Source organism: Cervus canadensis, chromosome 10 (genome assembly GCF_019320065.1).
Source record: "Cervus canadensis isolate Bull #8, Minnesota chromosome 10, ASM1932006v1, whole genome shotgun sequence".
Taxonomy (NCBI): domain Eukaryota; kingdom Metazoa; phylum Chordata; class Mammalia; order Artiodactyla; family Cervidae; genus Cervus; species Cervus canadensis.
Window position 1 is genome coordinate 45,395,639 of NC_057395.1, and position 21,933 is coordinate 45,417,571.

Sequence of the window (21,933 nt, forward strand, 5' to 3'; positions counted from 1 at the left end):
ATATAACATTGTATAGGCTTAGGGTTTACAATCCCTAAAATAGGTCTGTCTAGTCAAAGCTATGGTTTTTCCAGTAGTCATGTATGGATGTGAGAGTTGGACCATAAAGAAGGCTGAGAGCCGAATAACTGATGCTTTTGAACTCCAGTGTTGGAGAAGACTCTTGAGAGCCCCTTGAACTGCCAGGAGACAAAACTAGGCAATCCTAAAGGAAATCAGTCCTGAATATTCATTGGAAGTAATGACGCTGAAGGTGAAGTTCCAATACTTTGGCCACCTGGTGCAAAGAACTGACTCCTTGGAAAAGACCCTGATGCTGGGAAAGATTGAAAGCAGGAGGAGAGGAGGACGACAGAGGATGAGATGGTTGGATGGCATCACCGACTCGACAGATGTAAGTTTGAGCAGGCTCCGGGAGTTGGTGATGGACAAGGAAGCCTGGCATGCTGCAGTCCATGGGGTCGCAAAGAGTTGGACACGACTGAGTGACTGAACTAAACTGAGGTTTTATAATGTGATAATTAGGTGTGCATATATGTGGTGTGTTGTGCTAGTTCCTGGGTCCCCATTTCTAAAGTTGAAGTGAACGTCTCAGGTGATACCTGAATACTCAGTGAATTGAGTGACAGGAGAAAAACCTTGAGTCTAGGGATCCTGGGTCAATGACTGTAGGCACTCAGCATCCCTCCTTTTCTCGGGAGGGAGGTGTTTTCTTTACATTACATAGTAGCAAACATGCCCTATATGTCTCTGCAGGGTAAGGCTATTTGTTGTACAGATGAAAAGTTGTGTGGGATGAAAGGTTGTTAGTGCCTCTTCCTGATAGATGTACAGAAAAGTGAGAGAGTGACTAGAATTATCTCAACAGGCACTTACTGATTTCTAACAGCTAAATACTCCTGATTTCATTCATAGTCTCTCCCTCCTCTAGACTATCGACTCAAGAATTCATTTTAATTTGTCATCCATTTTATTGATAAAACAGTCTTACTAAAAATATTCAATAAACTTGTGCTGAATAAATCAATGAATGAATGGCTAAACATATAATAACTAATCAAAGTGTTTAGCATAAAAAAGAATGTATATATATATATATATATATACATACATATGTGAATATATATATACATCTGAATCATTTTGCTGTACAGCAGAAATTAACACAACATTGTAAACCGACTATACCTCAATAAAAATGTTTTAAATAAAGAACTAACAGTTTTTAAAAATTAAATAAATTGAAAAGATGCACTGCTTTATAACGTGTGTGCATACTCAGTCATTAAATCCTGTTCAACTTTTTGCCACCCCACAGACTGTAGCCCGTCATGATCTTCTGTCCCTGGGATTTCCCAGGCAAAAATACTGGACTGAATTGCCATTTCCTTCTTCAGGGACTCTTCCCGATCCAGAGATCAAACCTGTGTCTCCTTCACTGACAGGTGGATTCTTTACCACTGAGCCACCTGAGAAGCATTATAAAAAGCTAAATATAATACTGTAACTTTTTAGTTTATTTTCTACTGAAGTATAGTTGAATGACAATGTTGTTTCAATTGCTGATGTACACAAAGTGACTCAGTTATACACATATATACAATCTTTTTCATATTCTTTTCCATTATGGTTTACCATAGATAAATATTGTTCCCTGTGCTATACAGTAGGACTTTCTTGTTAATCCTTTCCATATATAATAGCTTGCACCTGCTTACTCCAGCCTCCCAATCCAACCCTCTCCCAACCCCTTGACCCTTGGCAACCATCAGATAACGCTTGATAGCTTACAAAAAACTTATGCGAAGTAAAACCTAAGTATACAACCTGCATATTGAAGATAATTTCAAATTATAAACAGAAACACACATTTGTATAGGGGAGTCATGAAGGTATGAAATAAAATTTCTATTTTATGACAGAAATTTAAATATGAAAAATTCTTCTGTGCCCTTTGCACCCCTCCGTCCTCACTGTGGGTTGTGGGTCTGCTTTATACATATACCGGAACTCTTCCATCAATGTGAGGACCTGCTCAACCATAAAGAGTCACATTTCTCCCAGCATCAATAAGATAGCTCCTTAAAAGATAAATTTCTTCTTGATCTTATAAGGGGTCACATGACTCAACATGATGACACTTAGATGTGTATTATGTACACTGTCAATAATATGTCTTTTCATGTAGAGCCCTCTGTCTCCAAAACTTTCATCCCTGTGCCTTGACTTTTAGAAGACAGAACAGCTATCAGAGTTTTCTGGGTTATAGTTCTCAAATTTGGCTCAAATACAATGTTCTGTTTCTTTCTTAGATTGATTCGTTTTCAACAAAGTAAGATGCACCAAATTTATTAAATGGGTTAATCAGGTTATCTTTATTTTCTATCTTTTCCCCTTTACTTTTCAAATTATTTTGTTATCAGGAAAAACTAGTACCCATATTTGAAATCTTGATTAGTTCATAAAAGATTTTTAAAGAAAAACAAGCTTTCAAAAGTTCAGACACTTAAACATCTCCACCAAGTATAGAAATGCTCTTCACAGCCCTAGAAGCAAGACGTTCAGGTAGAAGGCATGGTGGACACATCACACAGTCAATATTCTTCAGAAAATGGATACTCAGGGTGACCAATACCCCTGAAAGAGGAGGAGAATTGATTTATTAAATCTGTCTTGTTGTCACAGAGCAGATTACTCTGTTGATGCAGTCAGAATGGGCTCAACCTCAAAATCTACAAAACATTTCCTCCTTTTCCCCCAACAAGCACACACCAGGTGTCTGCTTCATGTGCGCACTGCACCTGCGTGTCCAATCCCAACATTCACGTGTAATAATTACTCCATGGTGACTTATATAATATATATTTGCATACAATTTATATGGGAGCACAAGACTTAGGGCTTACTGTGGAGGTCATTTCAGACACAGGTGGAACTTTCAACACTAAGTGATGAAAATAATCACAGTTAAGGAATACCTTGCTCTTTTTCATATAAACATTCAATGAAAAAATGTTGAGCATACCCAAAATACAGGATGCCTCCACTGAGGAATTCCTATTAAACTGAAGAAATACCACATACATCTAAATAATCATATCTATAAATTGTGATTACTATTTTCTTATTTTATATGACAACACATTATTTATTCATTAGTATTACTGCTGTTATCTTTACTTATGGCCTGATTTATCTTTCTAACATGGTCCTTTTCAATTCAATTCATTAAAGAGTGCATTCAGAGCAATTCCATGTGCCAAAAGTTGTGCTCTTGACATAAACCCACAAGGATGAGTAAGTCTAGGCACTCACACCATAATGAAGGAGAACACAGAACACACTTAAAAGCTTTTGAAAACAGAAAAGTAACTTTCATTTATCATTATGTTTTTTCTCAGAATCATGGTATACTTGTAAACACATGTATATGTACATATAAATATCTTCTTTAAGAGCAAGAAGGAGAGTTTTGAGATTTTTCATTTGAAACTAAATATTCATTTTATCACTAATTTGTATTTGCTTCTCTCTAAAATGTTTTCCAATATCTCTCTGGTTGATTAGCCCTCTTTCTCTTCAATCCTGACATTCTCCTGCAGTAATTAGGCAGCTGGAATTCTAGGTTTGCGACTAAGTCAAAATCAAGGAGGTAGGGGCTCCCCAGGGGATGGACCCCTGTGGGACAAAGGCAGCACTAGATTCAGTCTGGACTCAAGAAACTAGAGACCTAGACGATCTTACCAGGGTGTGTCCTGCTAAGGACACAGCAGTCATTCTCTGGAGGGTCAGTTAAGCTCATGATCTACTTGCACTTCATTTGGTGACATTACAAGGATGAAGAAATGTGTTGTAACAGGGGGGAAAGGGATCGATTTGGATGAAATGGATGGTGTCTTGGTACCAGAAATGCCATTCGGGAGAAAAACCATCAGACACTAGGAGGAGAGGGTGCAAGCAGGCCCACTGTGACTACTCAGCAATAATGCTTGTTGGCCTTCGTGGGTCCCTCCTCCAAAAAACATCAGCAGTACATTTACAATTGTGTTAGGATAAACATGTGGACTCCCGGGTGGCTCACTGTTAAAGAATCCACTTGCCAATGCAGGAGATGCTGAAAATGTGGGTTTGATCCCTGAGTTGGGAAGATCTTATCCCCTAGATAAGAAAATGTCAACCCACTCCAGTATTCTTGCTGGGAAATCCCAGGGACAGAGGAGCCTGGAGGGCTACAGTTCCTGGGCCACAAGGAGTCAGACACAACTGACCATACACATACGTTAGGATAAACATGATCGTAATCCAAGATGGACTCTTTATTACACAGTCCTTATTTATCATTTCCTCCTGATTCTACAGCGATTTAAAGCTGAAATATTCATGTAGGTGCCTGGAAGAGCAGTGGGCTACAGGCACTGTGCTCTCGGTGTCTAGTAGGTCCCTCAGCCCTGAGAGGAGCTACACCAGGCACGGATTACAGGCACAATGTTGTGAATTCACCACAATGTCAAATCTGGGGGTCTTACTTATGGGTTGTCCTGGGCCCCAATCACATTTCTGTTGGTGATAAACAGAGCCCTGGAGGAAACCTCTGGTCTGAGGTCTGCAGGAAGACCCTGGTTTCCTCCTATGCTGGAAATCAGGACATCCTCCCTAAAACTAAGTTTTAAGAAAGCTTATTCCTCTGCTGAGCTATATGCTAGAGAAAACTGTGTGTTTAACATATACAAGTCACTTACTGTTGAAAATCATAGTATCTTATATTATGATTGAGGCGGTCGATTGCTTTCATATCCTCTGGAGTCAGTTCAAAGTCAAACACCTGGAAGGAAGGAAGAATCACATTAACCTCTCCCCCAAGGAGCTGGCCTCCCCCTGGGGACTGGAGGACTTCCAGCTGGATGGAGACAAGAAGAGGGGATAGGGAAGCCATGTCTGTCATCACCTTCCGGGTGAACGAGCCTGGGACCCTCTGCTGAGTTCTCACCTCTCCTTCCTACACCTTCTCCTTTTCTGTCCACCTTAAACAGATTATAGTGCATCAGTCTCTTGTCTTTCTAAGTGAATTATTTGAGACAGAAAATTAAAAGACACATATCTTCTTTCAAAAACAGAGGGGCAGTCAGACAATTCAGACAAAATAGCTGCATTTCACCATGCATTAGTCTGTTTTTCTTCTTCCAAACACCCCCTAAATATGATATAACTTTGAACTTAACAAGGATTGTAAGGAGGATCCCTCCCTCTGAAAACCTACCCAATAATCCTATATCAAACTTATTCATTATCTATGAGTAAATCTAACCAAAAAGGATTACGTAAAGCCTTTAAGGAGATAAGTTATGAAATGTGCTTAAATATTAAAGCACACCTAAATAATTAGAAATTCATCTCATAACCATAGCATGGAAATCTCAATTTTGAAAAGAAATCAGTTTTCTCCAAAGCATTCTATTGTTTCAATGCACCATGAACCTAAGACTTAAACATGCATTCTTTTGTGAGAGTTGGGAAAGTGATACTAAATTTACATCAAGGAACAACTAGTGAAAAGTAGCAAAGATCTCTTTAAGGAAGGAGAGAAGCAAGACTTATTTTCCACTATAATAAGTACAGAAAATTGAGTAGTTAAATAGAAGAGAGATCATAAATGTACTTATGGACACTTGATATATGACAGAGTAGACAACGAAAATCTGTAGAAAAATATGGACCTTTAGATTTCCATTTAAATATACATATACATATATATATACATACATATAATATATATGTATGTATATATATCCCTTTTCATGTCTTATTAGACAATCAGTTCCAGCTATATTACAGAATCAAATTTTAAAGGAAACAGTCTTTCAGGGGACAATTTCCCCTCCCCTTGACTTGACCTGAGCTGTAACCTGCCTTAGACAGTGATATCTGTATTGGACTGTGATATTCCAGAAGTGGTGAGTAAGTTCTGAGTCCAGACATGAAGAGGGTTTTTCCCCACTCACTGACTGCGGATCATAGCACTGTGCTGAGATGAAGACTAGGTTAGCTGATCACAGTCTAGCCAAATATATATGAAAAACTAGATGGAAAGGCTTGCAGGCTCTTGTGACAAGAGCCACATCTACCTGCTAAAGCAGAACTACAAGCTGCTCTGCACTGAACTGCAAATGCACGAGAGAGGCCAGCCAAGAGGACAACAGCTGGGCTGAGTTCAGGCTGATGGTCAAACTATGGAAACAAGAGAAGCATCACTAATCTCTGCATTAAATCCTGAAACCGGGGGGAGTTTCCTTACAGCTATGGCTAAGAGTACGATAATGGTCTCCTACACACAAGTCAAAAGACAACTCAGCAAAAATGGGCACAGCCTTGAATAGGAAATTTGCAACAACAAAAACTCATGGAGATTAAATGTATAAAAATGAAGCTACATTACTATTCAGGGAAATGTAAAATAAAATCATGATAATTTAGAGGTTCAAGATCACTCCTGTAACTTGTGTGTCCCCCTGAGTTACATGTTGGAAACTTCACCCCACTCTGATGGCGTTAGAAATGGGCCCTTGAAGAGTGATTAATTAGGTTATGATGGTAGGGCCCTCATGAATGAGATTTAAACAATATCATATTCATATAAGAGACTTAGGAGAGCTCTGTTGCCCCCTCCACCAAGTTAAGATACAAGGAGAAGCCTGTGACCTGGAGGAGGACCCTCACCTGACCACATGGGCACCCTGATCTCGGATCTCCACCTCTAGAACTGTGAGACTACAAAGTTCAATTGTTTCTATGCCACACAATATGGTGTCTGTTAGAGCAGCCTAAATGATCTATGAAAATCACTTAACGCAATTTTGTCAATTGAGAACAAAGAAAATGAGATGTCATTTGCACAAGATGATAGAATAAATGGTTGATGTAATGCTGAAACAAAAATCTGTTTTCTGTCCAACCTGAATCCTCTCCAGCCATACCACTTCTCCTGTTGCCATACAACACATTCATGCATTGAGAAGAATAGGTAACTTGTCTTGATTCAAGAAAAGTCTTGAGAGATGGACAAAGAATGACCCTCATGAAGGATATTCCCTAGGAGTCCTCTGCCCACAGCCCCACTCATCATCACCTGCATGTTCTCCTTGATACGCTTCTTGTTGAAACTCTTGGCCAGAACCACAACCCCACGTTGTATCTGGTAGCGAAGGGCAACCAGAGCTGGCGTTTGCTTGTGCTTTTTGGCAATGGCAGAGAGAACCGGGTCCTCCAAGAGAACAGGATTGTTTGAGTTCACCCTGGAAGGAAATTCAGAAATGCTGAGGAGCTGAGACTAAGTACTCAGTTTCTAAGGAGGCTTCTCAAACAGACTAAGTATGTTCACTCTAGATCGATGCTTCTCAAAGTGTGGTCCCTGAGCCAGCAGCATCAGCAGCACCTGGGATCTTGCTAGAAATGCAAACTCCATGGCTTAACTGCAGACAAACTGAATCAGGAACTCAACTGTGGCACCTGGCAGTCTGTGTTTACAAAGCTCTCCCAGGCATTTGATGCGTGCTTCTGAGACCAGTACTGCCAATCTTGTGGAATTTTTTTTTCTGTTTTTACTTCTCAGTAGTTGTTTTTCTCTTATAATCATAGCTCTAAAGTAAGTACAAGGGCATGAAAAGAAAATGAGATGGAGAAGACCAGGAAAATTAAAAATTTTTGCTGTTCTCAAGTGTTGATAAAAATTGAGTTGTCCAAAAATGAGAACTATTCATTTCATTGTTATTTGCATTATGCAATACTCCTATAAATAAATGTTTACTAAAGTGATTCAACTTGTTATTTTTTGATCATCATAGACCTGGGAGGTATTTAATATTATCCTGATTTTAGACAGAAGGTAAGGGAAGCTTGAAAAGTTTATTATTCATTAGTAATGTATTCATTAGTTAATAAATAAGTAAATCATGACTTAAGTTTATGTCTTAGTTCTCAACTATGGAATTATATATAAATTTCTTGCAGACTTGCATTTTAACATTTTACAACAAGATACATGATATATAAAAATTGGCTGGGTGATGGATGGGAAGACAAAAGAGAAGGGTTTCTCCCATCTCTCTTCTCTTCCCCTGCCAAATGAGAGTTATCTCCAGAGCACTGTTACATTATGATAAAGATAGTTCTTCAAAAATTGAGTTTTATAGAATCTCTTTGTTGTCTTCAGTGATGTTCATACCATTCTGATAATAGTTGGGATCCCAGAGCAGCATAAGCAACTAGGACAATATCATGGGACTTGCAGAACTCTAACAGTTTGCTCTGGTTGAGGTAAGGGTGACATTCCACCTGTAGAATGGAAGATAGACGAGTGTTAGTTTATACGAAAAGAATATATTAATATTACAAAGATTAAAAGTTTAAAAAACTCTAAAGAAAAAACTGTGTCACATCAAATTACAACTTAAAACATCAACCTGAAGTCATGATATTTTTAAAAAAAGAAATTTTATTGCTGTCTCCTGAAAAGATAAAAAGAAAAATAATGACATTCTTGAGAAAAAGCAACTCTAGGAACCAGATCTTGGTTGCTGTACACCACCAGGACACATGCCTAATTCCAGATCTGGGACAGGAAAAGAGCTCTCAGAATCATGGACATCAAACTGTGCCAGACAGCAAGAAATTGCACAAAGACTTATGGACAAATGACTTAAAGACAAAGGAACTGGTGACATTTGGGTAGACTTGAGCATCAGAAGGAATCATGAGTGAAAACAAATATAGCACACAGAGTAAATAAAAATCCCTGAAGCCCTAGTGATGAGAGAGGTGGAAAGAAAAAAAATATTTTCCTCCAGGGCTGATGATTATTACAATAAATCCTTTCTCAGAAACTGACAATTAGTGACAAGGAGTTAAGTTTTACCCTGTCTTGTAGGAATAAGTGTGGAGGCTTCCCAGGTGGTGCTGGTTGTAAAGAACCCACCTGCCAGTGTGAGAGATGCAGGTTTGATCCCTGGGTCGGGAAGATCCCCTGGAGGAGGGCATGGCAACCCACTCCAGTATTCTTGTCTGGGGAATCCCGTGGACAGAGGAGCCTGGCAGGCTACAGTCCACAGGGTCGCAAAGAGCCAGACATGACTGAGCACATGCACATGCATACTAATTAATGTCACAAAACAACGAGAAATACAGTGTATCTGTCAAAAGCTCGTCTAGATATTTTGGTAACAGAATGCTTCGGTGGTCATTCTAGGTGAAAAGACCTTGAGAAACAAGGCTCAGTGTGACATGGGAACCACATAAGATATAGGTCAACAAAGTGTTATAGATCTTTATTTATTAAATATATAATACATAATAAATACATAAAATTAAATATATTTATATTCCCTGTTGTAATCTTAACTCTTCTAATATCTGACATTTATCATAATAAAAAATATGGACAAAATTGATGTTAGAATCACATTAATATTTAATTTCTAAAATTGAAAAAATATATAATTGATATATGTATATTTCTTGAATTTTATAAGCTACTCAGCTTGCAAAGAATTCTGCTATAGGAGATTCTTTATCCTTGACTTCAAGTTGTACATTAAAGACATTATGGTACATTTGAAATAAGACCATTTCACCAGGATAAAGATTACATGACATATATATCACATCTCAGTTATATATGTAGATAGGTCAAACTTAGAATTAAACATTAGAGAGATGGTCACCAGGGGTTGGGAGGAAGGAGGAATCCAGATTTGCTAATCATGCATGTGAAGTCTCAATTATACAAGATGAATAAATTCTAGATCTGCTGTACACCACTGTCTGTATAGTAAACAACACTGTATTGTACTGAATACTTAAACATTTTTTATGAGGTTAGATCTCATGTTTTGTCACCACAATAATGTAAAAATAGAGCCAAAAAAGGAAGAGTGCAGAAACAGACATAGACAAGGTGTGCTTAACCAGTTCATTTTATGATGGACATTGATGGGAGAACCAGTCCAAGACTGAGTAAATGATAAGATGTGCTCTAAGCTAAGTATATGTTCCTGAGTGAATATCTATGGATAGTATCACCATAAGCCTTTAACTTCATCCATCTGACTTGACAGACTTTCATCATTTCCAGCAAACTTTCCTGTACTGTGCTCCATGATGAAGACCAATGAATGTAGAGACACAAAGACTAAGTTTTCAGGCATCCTATGGACATAGACCCCACACAAACACTTAACACCTATCTCCGCTGATTTTTCCCTTTGTTATTTACTTCTCATTCCGTGTTTTCATGGTCTTCCATCCTATACACAGTTCCCTCTGAGGCACTTTCCCATCAGATTGGAGATCAGCCTTTCAACTCAGGGAAAGGCCTCCTTCCTCTAAGTTCTGGAGGACTAGTCTAACCCCCTTTCCCTCACGTCCATTACCTTCCCTCAATTCCTACCACAACTTAGTGGGAAGTCCTCCCCATAAGTTCCACCCAGATTTTATCAAAGATACTGTTATGGATTCTATTCACACCATCCAGACAGAGGCTCAGCTGTGTAAAATCTTCTGTCCACAAACGTTGGATGAACAGGAGGGGAGGACAGACAGATATCAGGCTCCAGTGCAAGGAGGAGGTTTTGAAGAGCAAGAGGGAGAGGAGCTGAGCTGCTCACCTGGTTGCAGACAGGCTTGTACTTGAGCCCCGGCTTGTTCAGGATCTTCTCCAGCTGCTTGTGGTTGAAGTTGGACACCCCGATGGACTTAGCCAGCCCTGCATCCTTACACTGCTCCAGGGCCTGGGAGGGAGGGGTGGAGTGAATGATTCAGTCACTTGGAGTGAATGATAGATCAAGAATAAATATTGGAAAAAATCTGTAAAAAGTCAGGAATTAACATTGATTTTAAGAAAGAAAAAAGGAGAAGAGGGTCATGACACAAGAAGCATTGCCATCTCCTTGTTAGAAAAACCCCAGAGAAGACATATCACAAGGAAGGAAAGAGATGCCTGTCTTCACTGCCCCATATTCTCCTCCACTGTTCTTCTCTGTGAACATTTCAGCAATGGTTCCTCCCCACAACCTTCCCAGCCCTTAAGTTCCTGAACTGCTAAGTCTGATGGTCCACAGCCCATTCTCACAGGTGGAAGAAATGAAAGAATTTTCCCCTACCTAGCTCCTCATCTGGGCTTTCTTCTCCCCAGACTCACCTCCCACGTGTGACAGAGATCCACCGAGTCAAATATCAGTTTTCCACTTTCATCTTTTGGAACAAATTCATTCCCTGGCTGGAATAGAAGCAATCATTGCAGAGCTGTTACCAAATGATTTCTCCACATTTAGCTAGGCTGCCGGGCATGTCTAGACCAGGCACCAGACCTCTACGAGATCAGTAAAGCAATATTCTAGATACCAATATTAGAAAAGTGATTTGCAAATGGAGTTATGAGAAATGTCTTCAGGAGGCAGGCTCCCACTAATCTCTTACACTTAATATATGTTTTAATGAATGTAATTTTCATACATTGTAATGGGGACTCTCAGTGACTTATGTGAATTTTTTTCTGCTCCTCATACTTTGCTCTTGCAAAATGCCTCTCACGCTGGGAATGGGAATAAATTACATGGCTTTATTTCCAGATTAAAGATTGCAAACTTGACCTGGGCCAGATAATCAGACTTCCTTTTCCCTCTGAGCATCTGATGCACTAGGACAGGCACATGAAACAGCAAGACTCTGTTTAGGTGGATACGGAATGTAGAAGATCCAGACATGCTCTCAAATTTCATGAGTATGAACCTTGAGTTGCCCCAAGGCTATATTTGCCACTAATGGAAAGTGTTCAGTGAAAATAAAGCAAAGCAAGAGTAATGACAGGATAACAGATTTTTTAAAAGGGTTACATTACTGAAGAGTATTGCAAATCCTTAAATCTATCCATGGCTGGGATGTGCCATCTACATAGTCAAATAGACTCTTCTGCATAGGATGGCTTGAGTAGATTTCTGTAACTTAAAATCAAGAGGCCTGGTGCACTGGGAAGACCCAGAGGAATCGGGTGGAGAGGGAGGTGGGAGGGGGGATCGGGATGGGGAATACGTGTAAATCTATTGCTGATTCATGTCAATGTATGACAAAACCCACTGAAAAAATAAATAAATAAATAAATAAATAAAAAATCAAGAGTTCTATGTAATACATTTATTTTGTTGTTGCTGTTGTTTTGGTTTTGGATACAGCCTGCTGGATATAGTTCCCAGAACTCCTTCCCTCAACTTGACTTGCCTCAGCAGTGAAAGCATGGAATCCCAACCACTGGACTGCCAGGAAATTCCAGTTGCAGTTCTTAATGGCTAAGTACAGTCTATAATCCTCATCATGAAGCCAGGCAACAGTGTATGCAATGTCTCTCAAGTCGCTCGAAAGGCTGGGAGGTTTAGACCCACCCAGAGGGAGCACCACCAAATCTGCTTCCCTTGAAAGAGTGAAAGGGGGAACAACTCAGACTGTGCAAGTGTGAGACAGTGTCATTGCTCACCATTCTGTACCAAACTGTCTTCATGAAATCCCCAAGAGATTCAGAAGTCATAATCAGGGATGTGTGCTAAAAATGTCCATTTATATTTTCTCAAGTTTTTGAGCAAAGCATATGAGATTATTATTGAATGCCTTTCTCTGGGAGACATGTAACAGAATTAAATATTCAAGGAAGCTCAGTAAAAAGATGATCAGAAATGATTATTTGGGGGATTCTACTCTAGTGCAATCATCTCTTCAACCGACTAAGAAAATCTTAAGTCAACCATCCATCCAAGTTTATAAGCACTCTGAGGCAAGGAAAAAAAAAAAAAAGATTGAATACAAAAGCAGATTGCTAACCTTCAGGGACACTGGAGAATGAATAATATAGAGATCAACATAGTCCAGCTGAAGATTTTTCAGTGACTTTTCCAAGGCTGGTCGGACCAATTCTGGTCGAAGGGAAGTGCACCAAAGCTGCAGAGGTTAAACAAAGGAAGCTGCATGAAATGAGTGCTGTAGCTAATTTTGTTTGTCTCATTTCATTTAATAACTAGACATTTTTCATTGGTTAGAAATGGATGACCACTAAAAAATTGCCCCCTTTCTTCTAGAGTTCAATTTTAAGTCTACCCTACCCATGTAAACTTCATTATTTGAATTTATCATCACTCCACTATTCACAAAAGAATGAAATGAATCAAGATATAAATAACCTTATCAAATAATTACCAAGCCCATCATCTGAATTATGTTTGAAAGATATTCAGAAGACAAACAGTCTGATTTGATCAAATAGTCAATCTCCTCAGAATTAATTAGTATTACATAACCTAGGGGAAGGTGCTTTGAACATATTAACATGTGCAGAACATAATTCTACACACTTTGGCTACATCTTGTGTAATATACAAAGTGAAGCCCTAATGCTCTCTTACTGATGGAGCTGAGGTCTGAGATTCAGAATGTGAAGAAATTTGAGAAAGTCTCCCAGATGATAAGGAAACTATAATCTAATCGTACTTCTTTCTGTTTGATTCATTAGCTCATACTAAATCACACCACTCTGGTAGGTTCAGAGAAGTAAAGTGACTTTAAATTAAAATTTGAACACAGCAATGATGAAATAGTTATAATCACTCTCTCTTTTAGGAGGGGGAAGAGAAGAGGATACTAGATTTAAGATGTAAATATGTGCAAAAAAAGCTGTATCAATAAACAGCATTCACCTAAGTACTGATCCTATTACCCGTCACCTTCACACAATCACTGCACACATGTGCACACACACACCACACACAGCACCTTTGAAGTGTAGAATATGTCTTCTCTCTTCACAGTGCCATCTGCAATCTTGCTTCGAATGGCCTGGCCAACCTGCTCCTCATTTTGATACAAATGAGCACTGTCTACATGGCGGAACCCAATCTCTATAGCAAATTTGGTGGCCTCCAGAGCTTCACTCTTAGGAACCTACATGAGTAAGAAAAGTAGAAGTTGAATATACACATGATTAAGAGATTGCTAAGGCATGAGACTGATCATCCCAAGAACCAACTTTTCTTCATGCATTTGGTTCATTCTGCAAGTGTGTGGTGATGAACCCATGACAGTTTCTCTGAATGTTCCTGGTCAGTGTTTAAATGGACACCCAGGAACCCTTCAACCCCAGGTGACCAGTGGTTGATCTCAGGCATCAGAGGACCCAAGACCACCTCCAGGTTCAGTCATTTGCTGATACAATCCAAAGGACTCAAAATAAAGTTGTAGTCATGTATACAGCTTACACTGTGAGATGTCTGGGGCAAAATCAACTAAAGTATGAGGGCATGGTAAAAGCATCAAAGGGCTTCCCTTGTGGCTCAGCTGGTAAAGATCTGCCTGCAATGTGGGAGACCTGGGTTCAATTCCTGGGTTGGTAAGATCTCCTGGAGAAGGGGAACGCTACCCACTCCAGTATTCTGGCCTAGAGAATTCCATGGATTATACAGTCCATGGAGTCACAAAGAGTTGAACACAACTGAGAAACTTTCACTTCAATTCACTTTAAAAGCGTCAAGAAACCAGGTGAAAGCTTTTGAGACCTCTGTCTACGAGTGCAGCCACACAGAATACATCTAAAACTATCTATTCAAGCTGTAAAAAGTGATGTTCTCATATAATTATCCATTGCAAATGATTACCACAATTAAGCTACCAGAAGATTCATAACCCCGCATATGTTACTTTTGTGTGTGGTGAGAACATTTAAGATTTACGCTGTTAGCAAATCTCAAACAGAATCTATTATTATTAACTAGAGTCACCATGCTGTATACCGGTCTCCAGACCTATGTATCTTATCAGTGAAGGTCTGTACCTTTGACAAACATCTTTCCATTCTTGAGAGCCTTGTCCTCAGTTTCTGAGCACTATGTCTCTATGCTTCTATGAGTCATTTTTTTTAGATTCCACCTATAAAAAGATCATGAAATATTTGTTCTCTATGCCTGGCTTATTTCATTTAATGTTCTCCAGGTTCATCTGTGTGGTTGCAAATGGTGAGATTAACTTTCCTTTTAAGGCTGACTAATATTATATGTATGTTTCTATAATTCAGAATCTTTTATTTTCAAGGAGGTAGATGTTTGGTCTAACTTTCCTCTGTTGGGTCTCAGCCCTGGTTTTCCTTAAGATCACTTGCCTTGTGGGATGTACTAAGGAATGAACAAATGAGCTTCAGTAATGACCTGGGCCCTTCCCTCTCCTCATCACACTTTGCACTACAAGTAAACAAGCCCTGTATTCTGTCTGCAAAATGTCTCTGAATATTGTCTTCTGTTTTAGAAATTAGAAAAGTGAGACTCAAAGTTTCAGGACCAGTCCCTTGTCACAGCTACATACTCTAAAGACAAGATGGACAGCAAACTTTCTGGGGTCAGGTCTAGAGATGTGTTCACTAGCACCTCTTATGCCTGAGTATTGTAGACTATAATAAAAAGACACTGAAAATTCCAGTAGTTCAAAGTTGGATGTAAGATAGTAGCTTATCCCCTCAAATGATACTAAAGCTTCCATTAGGAGACGTTTCCAGGCAGGAACAGATGTACAGGGCAAAACGCAGCTAGTGTATCTTTCCTGGCATGGAGCAGGCACCCCACAGTAGAAAAGCAATTCTTCCCATTAGTTTTCTGTCACCTCCTCTTCAGGAAATTTTACCTCAATACTTCTCTGGGTCATGTCTTTTTGGAAAGAGGAAAGAGTTCTGGAATTAATGAAATATACAGAGAAACTTGGCCATTGCAATCTCTCTCAAAGCAAAGTAGCTGACAGTCAGTGTTTTCGACAGCCGAGTCTCACCTCTTCTGCCAAGCTGGGAAAGAGACAGAAATTGGAGGGGAACCCAGAGTATTCTGCAGGTAAGCACAGCCTCAGACCCTGATGCAGAGTGGAGCCTGGATCTTCTCTCCTGGTTAGTGGAACCATGTGATCCTCCCAGGGTCACACAGGAACTCAGCACTTGACAACCCAAGTCCCTTTCCACTCATGTCACATCCACTACTATTTATATTATATCTCAACCCCAAACCACTACTCTTACCTCCTCAGGTGCATAGGTTCCAAATCCCAAGACAGGAATGAAATGGCCATCATTAAGCTTCACCTTCTGGCTTTTGGGATCCATTGCTTGTTGCTCCTCTGAGTAAGCAGACTCTGATTTTTTTCTTCTGCCTCCAGAGGTTATAAATAACAGGAAGTTAACATGCCAGCTGCACTGTCCAGTGTTTGCAGACACATTGTAGGAGGAGGAGCATGATTAAACCAATAGCTTTGGAGATGGAAGAAGATTGAAGTCAGTTAACTTGTTTGATTTTTTTTTATCAGTATAACCTTAAGTATCATATAGTGATGAGATGGGCTAACAATTATTGACCATATGTTACATGGAAACTTCCACATAACAATCATTTCATTTTTCTGATTATGAAGCCCAATCTTGATTCAACACCAAATGAAACAATTATCTTACAGCATTAACACCTGCACATATACAAATCACACAGTTTAAAAGTATTTCATATTAATAAGCATGTTTCAAAATGTAATCCCTTAATAAAGAATCAAAACATCAAATGAGGAGAAATTTGCCTTTTTATATTTCCTAACAGCAAGTTATTTTTCTTTACAGACCTGAGAAGGGTGAAACCCTGAAAAGGATTCTAAAGGTGGACATTTCGTCAAAGTGCTTACTGACATGTGCTGTGCCTAGTTGCTAAGTCATCTCTGACTTAGCCACCTCTTTGCCACCCCATGGACTGTAGTTTGCCAGGCTCCTCTGTCCATGGAATTCTCCAGGCAAGAATACCAGAGTGAGTTGCCATTCTTTTCTCCAGAGGATCTTCCTGACCCAGGGATCAAACCAGGGTCTCCTGTGTTGCAGGCAGACTCTCTACTGTCTGAGTTACAAGGAAGTCCCCTGCAGGGAAGGCTATGTATTATAGGTATATTTACATATGGGGCCAGGGACAAAGGAGTAAGGGTAGAGACATAGACTAGACCATGTATAAGTAAAACCCTGAGTAGAACTGTGGTGTGGTTTTGGGGATAGTAAGGCATTCAAAAACAGTCACAAATTCAGGAGAATCAGAAAGCTACCCATGGGCTGGACAAGATGTTGACTCAGGAATGAACTGAGTTGCTCTTAATTTTCCTGTTGGGCTGATCCCAGGACTAGGAGCATGGGAAACCAACTAGCTAAGTTCAGTCAGGACAAGGAATCAATCTGCCAAGAGCAAATATTTGCCTCGTGTTTCAAGTAGCCAATATGACCACAAACAGACACACAAGAACATTCACACTCAGCATAGAAGAAAGGAAGGAAAGGAAGGAAGAAGGAAGGAAGAAAAATAGAAAGGGAGAAAGAAATAAAGAAAGGAAACCATGATCCAGGAAAGGAAGGAAATAAATCAGCACCGACTCTTCCTGAACAATCACAGGAGCCACACTCAGTGCACAGTGAGTTTCACACGCTGTCCTGGGGAGGAGCTCCAGGTGGGCAAGAGGACGCTGAGCTCAGCTCCCCCAGGAGCTGAGGAACAGGGGCTCGGAGGTCCTCCCTGGAGAGACCCATGAACACCACGCACTGGGCACCGCAGCCCTGGGATGACCTCAGGAGGTCACGGCCCCGCGGCTGCTGTGAATCCAGGGGGACCCTCAGGAGGCCCAGGAGCCTGACTCCTATACAGAGAAATGCACCCACTCCTGCTCCTGGAATACGCTGAGGGGGCGGCAGGACACTTCCCAGGACTCAGCCTGTTTACTGGGCAGTCTGTGTGCCCCCTGGCCCACAGATGGCCCCCTCAGCACCCCTGGATCCAGTTCACCCCCCCCCCGGGGCAAGGGGCCACCCATGCTGGGCAGAGTGGGCAGTGGGGGGTACAGAGCAGGCTGACACCAGCAGGACATCTGGATGTGGCAGGGCGGCCATCAGAGAGGGGACCAAGGAGCAGGATCTGGGGCTCTGATGGTGTGCCAGGTCTGCACCACAGGCACGGCCGCCCGCACCAGGGGCTGCTTCAGCACACCTCCCTCCATCTCTGCCACCCTCTGGGGCAAAGGTGCCAGAGTTGGGGAGGGGGGTGCACACCTACAAGGTAGAGCCAAGTTAAGGCCACAGTCAGGGCTTCTGCTTCAGCGCCTTGGGACACACCTGGTCCAGTAGGGTGTGGACAGCCACAGAGCACAAGAAAAGCCTCTGCTCACACTTGGCCCTGGATCTAGCCTCCCTCTCAACCTCCCACCAAACTGCCAGCTGCCAGTACACCCTGGGAAAGGCCTGACCTTGGCCCACTTCTGCTCCAACTCTGTCCCAAAGCCTCCAGGCACACAGACTGCAGACTGCACAGGGACATGTCCACACAAGGACACCCCTGCAAGACTGGTATAGGTAACTTTTTCACCTAATTTCATACAGTTGGAGGAAGTTAAGCAAATTGAGAAGACAGAGGAAGTTGTTCAAGTTAAAGAATAAGAAAAAAAAAAAAAGCCCTGCAAAAATAGCTAATAAGACAGTTAACTCACCAAAATAATTTACCATATTTCAAAGAATTAGTAATAAGAATTCTAACTTCACAAGGGAAAAGAATAAATGAACACAATGAAGAGTGTTAAGAAGTAACTAGAAAATATTAAATACAATAACCAGTCAGGACTGAAGATTATGATAACTCAGAGAGAAAAACACACTAGGAGGAAATAATAGCAGGCTAGGTGATACAGATTTCAGAAGTGATCTGAAAGATACCATTATTGAAATCATGCAATAAAAACAGCAAAAAGAAAAGCAAAATTTAAAGAAGAGAATGGTTTAATGGGAGGGAGGCTCAAAGGGAGGGGACCTATGTATACAACTGGCTGATTCATTTTGTTGTACAGCAGAAACTAACACACCCTTGTAAAGCAATTATCCTCCAATTAAAAAAAAGAGAACCATTTAAAGGACCACAGGGACAACATCAGGTATACTAACATCCACATTCTAGGAGTCCTAGAAAGAGGAGAGAGAGAAAGGGGCAGAAAAGACATTTGATGAAATTATGACCCCAAAGAACCAGGCCCAAAGAAGGGAAAAGTTATCCAGGTGTGGAAGCACAGAGTCTCAAATAACATAAAACCAAAGCTGCCCACACCAAGATATATCACAGTCAAAATGACAAAAGTTACAGATAAAAGAATTCTTAAGCCAGCAAGAGAAAAACAACATGTCACAGACAAGGAAAACCACATCAGATTATTGGCTGATTTTCCTGCAGAAACTATGTAGGCAGAAGACTATGCCATGATCTTTCTGAAGTACCAAAAGGAAAAAATTAAATGCAAGATAACCTACAAGATTATCATTCAGAATTGAAGAAGACCTAAAAAGCTTCTCAGACAAGCAAAAACTAAAAGAATTCATCAATAATAAAATAATCAGAAAAGAAATGTTAAAGGATCTTCTCTAAGTGGAAAAGAAGATGCCACCAAGAAGTAAGAGTTTATAGGAAAGGAAGAACATGACATCAAAAACACAAAATGTGCGAGAGGAGAGTAAAACATGCAGATCCTTTAGAATGTGTTTGAACCTAAATGGTTATCAAATTAAAATGAGGATACCAGTCACAAGTCTACAATCAATTCACAAAAATGAGAGAGAAAGGAACACAAGCAAACAACTAAAGAAAATCATTAAACCACAAGTTGCTGTTGTTCAGTTGCTCAGTCATGTCTGACTCTGTGACACCATGGACTGAAGCATGCCAGGCTTCCTTGACCTTCACCATCTCCTGGAGTTTGCTCAAACTCAACTGATGTCACCCAGCCGCCTCATCCTCTGTCAGCCCCTTCTCCTCCCGCCTTCAATCTTTCCCAGCATCAGGGTCTTTTCCAATGAGTTGGCTCTTCACATCAAGTGGCCAAAATATTGGAGCTTCAGCTTCAGCATCAGTCCTTCAAAAGAATATTCAGGGTTGATTTCCTTTAGGATTGACTGCTTTGATCTCCTTGCAGTCCAAGCGTCTCTCAAGAGCCTTCTCCAGCACCACAGTTGGAAAGCATCAATTCTTCAGGGCTCAGGATTCTTTGTGGTCCAACTCTCACATCTGTACTTGACTACTGGAAAAACCATAGCTTTGCCTATATGGATGGACCTTTTCTGACAAAGTGAAGTCTCTGCTTTTTAATCCAATGTCTAGTTTTGTTAGTTTTTCTGCCAAGGAGCAAGTGTCTTTTGATTTTGTGGCTACAGTCATTGTCCACAGTGATTTTGGAGCCCAAGAAAAATCCAACTGATTTTTGTCACTATTTTCATTTCTCCCCATCTATTTGCCATGAACTGATGGGACTGGATACCATAAACTGTTTTTGAATGTTGAGTTTTACGCCAGATTTTTCTTTCTCCTCTTTTACCTTCATCAAGAGGCCAGGCAAAGGAGAATAAAAGAACAACACAAAACTAGAGGAAAGAAAACAGAAAACAAGTAACAAAATGGCAATTAGTACAATCCTATCAATAATCACCTTAAAAGTCAATGGAATGAACTATCTGGTCAAAAGATGGATTGGCTGATTGATTGAATAATAATAATAATAAAACACGAGTCCATCTATATGCTTCTTACAAGAGACTCACTGCAGAGCTATGTTTCTTTAGATAAAGAGACTGTCAGCAAAGGGATGAAAAAGACATTTCATGAAAATGAAAATGATGAGACAGTGAGGGGTGGAAATACTCATATCAGACAAAATAAACTCTAAAATACAGTCTATAACAAAAGACACAGAAGAGCATAACAGAGTGTTGAAGGGGTCAATACAGAAAGAGGATATACCACTGGTTAACATATATGCACCAGGATGTTGAGGAGTATAATTGATGCTATTGCTCCATCAGCATGGCATTTTGCAACAAGTGTATCTGTGATTAAGATCATTTTTATTTTTACCTCTACTCCTTCACAGACCGCAGCCTTGGGCAGTTTTCCATGCTTTGGAAAGGACAGTGGATATTGTTTTAATTAATTTCTGAAACCCAGGTGATCACAGACTCTTTTTTCACCTTATTTTCTGCAGGGCATACAGTTTCTGTGGCACATAAATGCTGAGGTACAGAAAACGCCTTGCCTTTTTATTGTTACATATATGTGACAGTAAATCTGGTGTTTGCTGGATGGTGAGTAATGAATGAGTTGTCTTCCTTGGATCCACCAGACCTGTTGTGTACATTAGATGTGTCATGTATCACAAGGTCAGTGTTCTTCCCCGAAAGGGAAAACTAAAGAAGTTTTAGAGATGAAGACCACAGTCTTTATTGAAAGCAACTTCAAGAGTTTGTGAACAAATAATAAAGTAAATGACTTGAATTTCTGTATATTTGAACAATAGTCCTTGATATCTGTTTCTACTGTGATTGCCAAAATTCACATGAAACCTTCCAGATGCCATCTAAGAGAGACTCTTTGTGGTCTGGAGAATCAGAAAAGGGTCTTCTGATGGGGAGGTCTTTTCTCCCAGCATGGTCTCAAGCTGTCCTCCATTCACACACTCATATAGGCCATTCTGTTAAAACTTTTTCCCTTGTTTCTCTTTTATATCAACAATTAGATGCTGAGACCTCAAAGCAGTAACCCTCTTTTTCCTCTGGAGCTGAGCTGACCACCATTCAGGCACCTGGACTTGAATGCACAAAGGACTTGGGACAATGGGTGTCTCTATGGAGCTAATCCCTGATGATGGGGGTGCTCCCAAGTCTTGGTTCTCTATCTAGAATAGAGTATGTTCTTCAGCTACCATTTCCATGAAAGATCATGTTTGAAATAGCCACAAAGATATCAATTCCAAGCAAAATGAAAAACTGTGATTCCTTCCCACTCATCTGAATTTGTGGGTGGAAATCATGCACACTATAGTGAGAAGACT

At 40.2% G+C, this 21,933-nt stretch overlaps 2 protein-coding genes across 5 annotated transcripts in view; one reads left to right on the forward strand and one right to left on the reverse strand.

Moving 5' to 3' along the window:
- Positions 1 to 1,499: 1,499 nt before the first annotated feature.
- Positions 1,500 to 16,222, reverse strand: LOC122448457 (prostaglandin F synthase 1). Its single transcript, XM_043479772.1, has 9 exons — positions 16,079 to 16,222; positions 13,804 to 13,971; positions 12,859 to 12,975; positions 11,189 to 11,266; positions 10,656 to 10,778; positions 8,219 to 8,328; positions 7,124 to 7,289; positions 4,740 to 4,822; positions 1,500 to 2,637 (listed from the first exon to the last, which is right to left on the reverse strand). The coding sequence occupies exons 1-9, from the start codon at positions 16,160 to 16,162 to the stop codon at positions 2,595 to 2,597; spliced, it is 972 nt and encodes a 323-aa protein (XP_043335707.1). The 5' UTR covers positions 16,163 to 16,222; the 3' UTR covers positions 1,500 to 2,594.
- A 1,220-nt stretch (positions 16,223 to 17,442) lies between these two features.
- Positions 17,443 to 21,933, forward strand: part of LOC122448454 (prostaglandin F synthase 1-like) — a 36,866-nt gene continuing 32,375 nt past the window's right edge. For 2 of the 4 annotated variants that reach the window (XM_043479764.1, XM_043479766.1), the window contains exon 1: positions 17,446 to 17,493. The gene's annotated coding sequence lies outside the window, so the exon portion shown is untranslated. Of the gene's footprint in view, positions 17,494 to 21,933 lie in introns of all 4 variants that reach the window. The other 2 variants (XM_043479765.1, XM_043479767.1) reach the window with 2 other exon arrangements.

Bases quoted from the DNA above. Each gene is read 5' to 3' on its own strand.
- LOC122448457 (XM_043479772.1), bottom strand. From the start codon at position 16,162: ATGGATCCCAAAAGCCAGAAGGTGAAGCTTAATGATGGCCATTTCATT. The intron at 12,976-13,803 runs GTGCTGTGTGTG...TAACCTCTGCAG, and splicing joins ACATATTCTACACTTCAAAG to CTTTGGTGCACTTCCCTTCG. The intron at 11,267-12,858 runs GTTAGCAATCTG...CTTCTATTCCAG, and splicing joins ATTCTCCAGTGTCCCTGAAG to CCAGGGAATGAATTTGTTCC.